The following is a 7853-nucleotide window of genomic DNA, read 5'->3' as shown; positions in this document are numbered from 1 at the left end:
GACACTCTCACTCTGAATGCAAGTGAAAATAGCCCTACTGTGTTAACATTATTTCATCAAGTCATCACACTGTTGGCCAGAAATGTATTTTCATGTGGTTTGACACACTTACCACACCTTTCTTTCACTTTGTTCAGCAACATTTTCTGTCTGAAACATTAGATGACTTTGCATTAACATTTATCAGATGATACATGTAAGATATTAGATACCCATAAAGTATTTTTTTTCTACTGGGTCTTTATTTTAGTAAAATGTTTAGATAGCTAACAGATGGTTACTGGGTGTAATAGCCAAAAATCTGATTCAGATGTCCTTGTGAATTATAACTTAATGGGGAAAAAACACACACACAAAAAAAAAAAAAAAATAGAAAATGTAGTGGGAATTTTCTGCCTGTACATTTTCTGTTTTTTTACTGAAGATTCCATAAATCGTAAATGATAAAGATCAATTTCTGGTTACAAAAACACTGAAAAAAAATCTGTAAAAAATGCATGTGGAACACCACTCAGATGTCAACTTTAAATATGGTACAAATTGGCTCAGGAAGCCATAACTGACCTAGCACCACTTCTGAGAGGAGGAACTAATGAAAAAACCTCAATAGTCAACTCAGTTACGTCAGAAAAGCAGAGAACAGAAGTAGACTCGATCAGTACTGAAAACATCCTGTTTTAGTGAGCCATAATGCCGGCGAGACTGCTTCTGTTTCTCTGTGTGATTGTTCCTGTGTTTGCCAAAGAAGCTCCTGGTAAGAGCATTTGAATATAATCTATTAAGTTGTTAAAAAATTATAGGAAAATGTTACATTGGTTTCAGTCTGTGTAGGCATGTCTGAATAGTTATTGATTTTTTTGACAGATTTAAATATATTTTGATCCCACACAGCTATCATTCACTATGTATTTAATCAGTTTCCTTAAAATGGCGATTAGAACAGGGAAACGGGTACAACAGTGTTGACTGGCTTTCCCTTGAGATTTAAATAATTACTGTCAAACTGAATTAAATTTGGTTTAAGGTAGAGTCTTCCTTTATTATGCTCATTTTGTGTGAATTCCCCTTTACATCATGATGATGCCACTTGTGTGTGAGTATGGGACTGTACTGTTATGTGTCCATTGCCCTTATCGTAGGTTTTATACATCTAAGCTTCACTATGCTTTTCATCTTTCTCAAATCTCTTTTTGTCAGATGTGGATTGCTTGGTGGTGAATCTGAAATATGTTTCCTGTACCTGGAACAAGAATGGGACTCCAGAGGTCAACTACACCTTCTACAGTAGGTCCGTAATTACTGATAATAGCAGCAACACATCTTGGTAACATCTTCTGAATTCCCCAGACAGAGAAGAATTAGGCTAAAGGTTGTACTTGAGTGAAAACTGTAATAAAATCCTTCTCTTTAAAAAAAAAAATTAACAATTAAGGATATTTTAACCTTTTTTTCAAACTAAAATGTTCTTGAATAGCACAGATCATAAATGACTGCACAAACAGATTAACCTGGAGAGCGGAAGGGCGATTGTATATATGTCATGATAGATACTAAAGTGGATATGACTGCAAACTTTCATTTGTGTCATGATTATTTTGGTGTTTCTCGGCAGGTTCAGCAATCAACAGCTAATCAGCTGCCCACACTACTTGTCAGAGAACAACATGAACATCGGATGTAACCAGCCTTGTGGGAGTGGAGATAGATTCTTAACATTTCACACTGAAGTACATGGCAATGGCATATTTATCGAAAATCATGATCTTAGACAGCAAGGTATACATATACCCTGGTATGGAACATAACTTTGGGTTTAAAATAATATATCACTAATAATCAAGGGGAAATGATTGCAGCAGGGACACTTACACTGTAACTTAAATCTAATATCTTCTCCAAGAAAGGAAAATCCCTGTTAGTATTCCAACATAAAGAGAGGCTTTAAAATATAAAGTACACTGGCATGTTTGCTCATGTTGTCTCGCGTCTGTATCGTCTCCAGTCAAGTTAAATCCACCGAACAACCTGACTGTCCTGAATGGATCGGATTCTAACCTGTGGTTTTACTGGAACCACACTTCTCCTGCTCCCTTACGCTGTGTCGAGAGTGAGGTCCGCTTCAGGACAAACAACAATAACTGGGAGGTCAGCAAGTTTACCAAACAAATGAAAACAAAAGTTTTAAAACATCCTTCTTTTTAATTCATTGCTTTTTGTCTCTCTTATTCTATTCTTATGTTTTCTCAACTCCATCTTCTTTTCCAGCATTCTAAAGTTAGCTCCAAGACACAGAACTACAGCATCAACTTGCCCTCAAACAGTTCCCGATATGAGCTGCAAGTGCGGAACAGAATAGGCTACGGCTGTGGAGCGTCTCGATTCTGGAGTGACTGGAGTGAGCCTGTGGTCTGGGGATCCCATGATACCACAGGTAAAACTGCACAAGCGTAAAAATTCAATATGTCATGAAGAAAAGATGTACTTAATCTGTACGTCCACCACAAAATGTGCCTACACACATCCAGTAACAGGTTGTTTTTTCCAAGACATCTTGGAATCATTGGGTAGGAAACTGGCATGGACACTTAAAGGATGTAAACTGGCTTTGCATCAGTAATAATCCCCTAGAATGTTTAAACATGGTAAGTATTTTGTTTGGATGCACAGTGTGACATATTTTCCATACAGGTTTCAAAAATATGCATTTTTGAACATAACTTTAGAATGATTTCACTCACTGATGAACCCAAACATACTTGGTTAAAATTCAAAAGCAGCTCTATGCTGTTACACTGTGCGTGCACTAAAATGTCGAGGTAAAAGATCATCCAGATAACATCTCTCTTTTTCTTTCTCGCAGGCTCCAGTGATACAATGACTGTGTGGACACCAGTGCTGTATGTGGTGGGTGCCATCACCCTTATCCTATTGATCATGATGTTACTGCACCATGAAAGGTGGGTTCTTCCATAAATCAGATGGATCTATGACCAGATCACAGGTCCAGCCTGTGTGAGATGTGATTTAGTGACAGCCATGGATCATAATTGCAATGTACTGCTGCACAAAAACCTATGAATGAATTCTTCACTTACTGTATCAGTACTTTACATGTTTGTTATATGGCCACCTTGAAAGACTAGCTTAAATTACTAATGACATCTTATTACGGGGGGGAAAGAAATGCATGATGTCTTGTATTTTCACCAAAAATAACTTTTAAATGAGATATATTCATGTAAAAAAACAAACAAATATGTTTTTATTCATACTATCACTGATTCAGTTTAGACATCAAACCACTGTCCATCATACATTATACCTTATATAGTGGGTAACCTGTGTTCATGACCTTGAAAAGTGTTTGCACAACTTTTTTAGAAATGCTGCCTAGTGGCACAACTTCAGGGCATGGAGTAATTACCAAAACTGCCACAAAATTAAATACCTTTTGCACTTAGGGGTGACCTTGTCAAAACCTTCTTTAGATATTATGGCTACAAAGCCACTCTGAGAATGGCTGAATTATTTTTTTACTAATTTGCATTTGGAGCAAGAGGCACATCAACAATGTGGCTTGAACTTACAGGGGAGAGACATTTGAATTAGAGATATGGACTGGGTCGGGCAGGGACGAAAAGGACTTTCTGTGAGGGGTGAGGCTGGATTGGTGTAATTGTATGGCTAACTGGTAAAATGGTCCTCTGTCAGGGTGATGGCTATCCCTGAGATCAGAGGAATGTGACACTGAACCCACTCCCAATATTTAGGATGGGAGTTCCTCCACAAACTGTTCCAGAAACACCAGTGGAGTCACCCTGTTATTGCCACTGGTACGCCTGTTCTTTCAGTTGGGACCCAAACTCGTGCCCTACAACCTCTGTTGGTGGTATTCTGGTGAATAGACCAGTGGACTGCCAGCACATATCTTACAGAGAAATGTGGCTTATCACCTAAAGACATACATGTGCCTTTCTGCCTGGGCATTAAGAACCCCAGATGATACTGGCTGGCCTCTGCTTGGTCCCAGTGCATCACTGCCACCATATCCGACCCAGACATCTTTGCTGAGGTCCTCATTCAAGTGCCAGTGAAGCAGCCAGTAACAACTCCCAGTAACTCTTTGTTATGCAGCTATGTCCTAACCAAGTCCTGCTAGCACAGTGAGGAATCTCATGTTTTTTTTATCACTATTCAACCAACAGTGTTCCTCTTCCGTCATTTTATCTTTTATTATATGTGTCTTGGTTGTTTTTACTTCCTGACATTTTCCATGTTTCACCTGAGCCAAGAGCCAGTCTGCTTTTTTAGTATACAGCCCTCACATTAATATTTCCTCGTTGTTACTATAACACCAGTAGTCAGAGTCTCCAGCTTATTTCCCTAATGTATTCTTTTCCCTGTTCTTGTGTTTTGTCCCAGCCTGCTCATTGGCCTTTTAAGCTGTTGTCGTCTGTTTTCTTTGCTCTTTGCCTGAGTTGTTTGTTCCACTTATTGTCAATCCATGTACAAAGTCTGAAGTATGACTGCAAACATGTAGGTCTTTGGCTTTTACCAGATGTCCTGCATCATTCATTTGGATCCTGACCCTGATATTCAGCCACACTCAACTATAGTACTGAAGAGTTACAGTGAACAAAGTGGATCACAGGTGTTCTTAAAGTGATTAAGTGTCCATACCTCCCATACAGGATCAGAATCATCCTCATCCCTGCTGTTCCCAAGCCATCCCTGTTCCTACAAGACATCGAGGTTAGTATCATCAAGAGGCCTGTCTTCTCCCTGAAATTCCTATTCACACAATAGTTTGGCAAGTAAAACCTAGAAAAACTACTTAAGATACTGAAAGAATTAAATGAGGAATAACACACATGTGTTAGTGCCCATGTAAGACAGTACTTGGGTATAATAATGCTTTGATGGGAATGATAATATCAGGATTCATGACAGTCCATTCAGTAGTTGTCTCATTGATTAGACTACAGTGGCACTAAAGAAATGAGCACCAAGCATTAGTTCACGTCTTCTGGGACTCTTGAATGTCTGTAGTTGTCCTAGCAATCACTTTAACACTTGTTTAGGTCTCCGGATCAAGATGTGGACCAATAGACTGACAACGGTGTCACTTAATGGAAAAAAATAAAAAATACTCAGGTGCTTAGATTATTTAAGGCGTACGGCTCTGGGGAAGCAATTACCCATTAAACAAATTCGACTCCAGAATCCAGTTTTGTGCATTTAGTTGTTGTCTGTGTAATCAATGCGACATTTTTCTTTTTTAAGGACTGGTTTCAGTTTCCCAAAGGCCTGAAAGAGAGTTTTAAAGCAAACTACAATGAGGACGCCTGTCCTGTGTCTGAGTACAACCACGTCTCCCAGGCAGACGGCGTGAAGTCTGACGGCTCTACCTCCTCTGTCACCACCGACCAAACCGACTGCTCTGTCTCCATCGATGTGAATGATCCAGAAGATCTGTCCATCCCCTTGTCCTCTTTCAGCTCCCCAGTTTCATCTGAGGAAGTGCAGAAGGTTTCTAATTAAGCAGCACCTGAACCAAGACTAGGTTTGTCTGAGCTAAACTATCAGGGCTTTGTTATACTGATACATCTGCTTGATGGCATTGATTAGATTATGGATAAATAAGTATGTGTAAATTAATAGTTTACAACACTGCCCATTGAAATAAACCCTACACTGTAAAAAAAAGTACGTAAAAATGACAGTGGAAAACTGTGAAATGGCAACAGTAATAGACCAGAAAATCAAAAACGGTGTATTTCTGTAGCAGAAACATGTGATTACCGTAAATCAAAAAACAATACCTAACTGTAATTTCCACTGCGATAATGTGTTGAAATGACAGTGAAAATCTTTTCCTGCACTGCAAAAAATGTTTATAAAAAATACAGTGGAAAACTGCCAAATGGCAACAGTAATAGACCGTGCAATTGAAAAGGGTGTATCTCTGTTGCAGAAACATGTGATTACCGTAAATCCAAAAACAATACATAACTGTAATTTTCACTTTGATAATATGTTGAAATCACACATTTTCACTGTGAAAATCTTTTTTCCTACATTGCAAAAAAGTCTGTAAAAAATACAGTGGAAAACAGCCAAATGGCAACAGTAATAGACCGTAAAATCGAAAAGGGTGTATCTCCGTCGCAGAAACATTTAATCACCATAAATCAAGAACCAAGATATAACTGTCAAAATATGCTGAAATCACACATTTTTACTGTGAAAATCTTTCTTTTCTGTAAAATTTCTATAAAAATGACACACTCATACCATAAAAATAATTTCTGTCTGAATTATACATATTGCTGAATTGTACATTTAAATGTATTTCCCAGGTTGACTGAAATTTAATCAGGAACTATTTGAAATAATAGTTTGTTTTTTCAGAAAAGGAAATGCAAAACATTGTATTGTTTTATTATTCTGTGTATCAACTGCGTCTGAACTGTAAACTGAATAACTGGATTTAGATTTCATCATACAAATTTTCTTTTCATGCACCTCGTGAGTGGTCCCAAAATATTCAGCTTATTGCAGAGCAGGGTTATAATAGTTTTGGATTTTACATTATTGTTTAGTTTCAGTTAGTTTTTACTTTTTTTTTCTCTAATTCAGTTAGTTTTAATTAGTTTTCAGAGCGGTTTTGCTCGTTTTTATTAGTTTTTATTTTAGGTTTAATGCTTAGTTTTAGTTTAGTTTTGTTAGTTTCAGTATTAGTTTTAGTATTTTCATACTTTGTCAGGTGCAAGATTCAATGCGCAAAAGTGACTATTGTGTAATAAAAACTCAAGATACCATAAAGAAATATATTCAACAACCAACTGTTCACAGACAGCAGCACTACATGCTAAATGTGTAATAATTAGGACACACATGAACATCAACAGGGAGAGACAAATAAAATATGAACTCCCAAACTCAATAAATTCTACAATAAACTCCCAATAAACTCCAGTGTCAGTGCAGTAGATTAACAACAGCTACATGTGGTGTTCGACAAAAACAAACTCTTTGAAGGAGTCAAAGGTCAAATCCAGCTGCATCCTGATGTTCTCACCACCCGAAGCTTCTTCTGTTTTGGAGCTAGCTTGGTTAGATGCTCGCTAATTAGCACTAGAACTACCAGACTCCTGCCAAATGGCAGTTATACCTTTAAAATCCCAAGGTGCTGCCAAATGGCAGCTGTGAATTGTGTCATGCAAATGAGGCCAGCACAACTAGACACTAGACGACCCCCTTTCATTTGTAAATGCAGCCATTACCTGCCAGATCTGGAGGTTCAAGCACAGACCTTAGGGGGAGGGGTATGCTTGAGCAGAGCCTAGAAGTCTGAAATGCCTGAGACATCTCTCCTGAGTAGGGACTAGAAGGGGCTTTCAAAATGCACTGTATTGTTTCACTCATCACATTTACTGTATCATATAAACTTTTGACCATTTCATACATTTTTACATGCCCTTTATTCAGCATCGGTCAACAAGACAAAGTAGGCTTCCTATTGCCATGTACTGTAAGGAAATTCTAACTGTAAATATCTGTAAAACTATTATAAATCATTTGTGTTCCGTAGCCCATACACAAATGCCCTTGTGTAAAGCTGCCATTAACTTTAGAGTGTAAGTTTTTATTTGATAGTGTTTTGGCTTATTTTCAAATAATATTAATTTATTTTTTTATTTTGAAGTGTTGAACTGCCATACTTAGAACTCCATATATGTATATATAAGTTCTATGTGATTGTTGTTATGTTATGTTTTTTAGGAATACTTTATCTCAGTATTGATGGACAGTTGTATACGACTATAAAAGGACTGAAGACGACCAAAATA

At 37.6% G+C, this 7853-nt stretch overlaps 1 protein-coding gene across 1 annotated transcript; it reads left to right on the top strand.

The window, feature by feature from the left end:
• The first annotated feature begins 650 nt into the window (after positions 1–650).
• Positions 651–5861, top strand: LOC115792481 (cytokine receptor common subunit gamma-like). Its single transcript, XM_030747028.1, has 8 exons — positions 651–754; positions 1198–1288; positions 1613–1776; positions 2003–2145; positions 2266–2431; positions 2861–2957; positions 4692–4752; positions 5284–5861. Exons 1-8 carry the CDS (start codon positions 691–693, stop codon positions 5539–5541), a joined length of 1044 nt encoding a protein of 347 aa, XP_030602888.1. The 5' UTR covers positions 651–690; the 3' UTR covers positions 5542–5861.
• Positions 5862–7853: the final 1992 nt, after the last annotated feature.

This window comes from Archocentrus centrarchus, chromosome 14, assembly GCF_007364275.1.
Source record: "Archocentrus centrarchus isolate MPI-CPG fArcCen1 chromosome 14, fArcCen1, whole genome shotgun sequence".
Lineage (NCBI taxonomy): Eukaryota > Metazoa > Chordata > Actinopteri > Cichliformes > Cichlidae > Archocentrus > Archocentrus centrarchus.
The sequence above is the reverse complement of the archived record's forward strand: the minus strand, read 5'-3'. Positions and strand labels throughout refer to the sequence as shown.

What these genes read in the sequence shown, in the direction of transcription:
- LOC115792481 (XM_030747028.1), top strand. Translation starts at nt 691, where the DNA reads ATGCCGGCGAGACTGCTTCTGTTTCTCTGTGTGATTGTTCCTGTGTTT. An exon ending in TCATGATCTTAGACAGCAAG is followed by an intron (nt 1,777 to 2,002) that starts GTATACATATAC and finishes TATCGTCTCCAG; the next exon opens with TCAAGTTAAATCCACCGAAC. An exon ending in TGTTCCTACAAGACATCGAG is followed by an intron (nt 4,753 to 5,283) that starts GTTAGTATCATC and finishes TTCTTTTTTAAG; the next exon opens with GACTGGTTTCAGTTTCCCAA.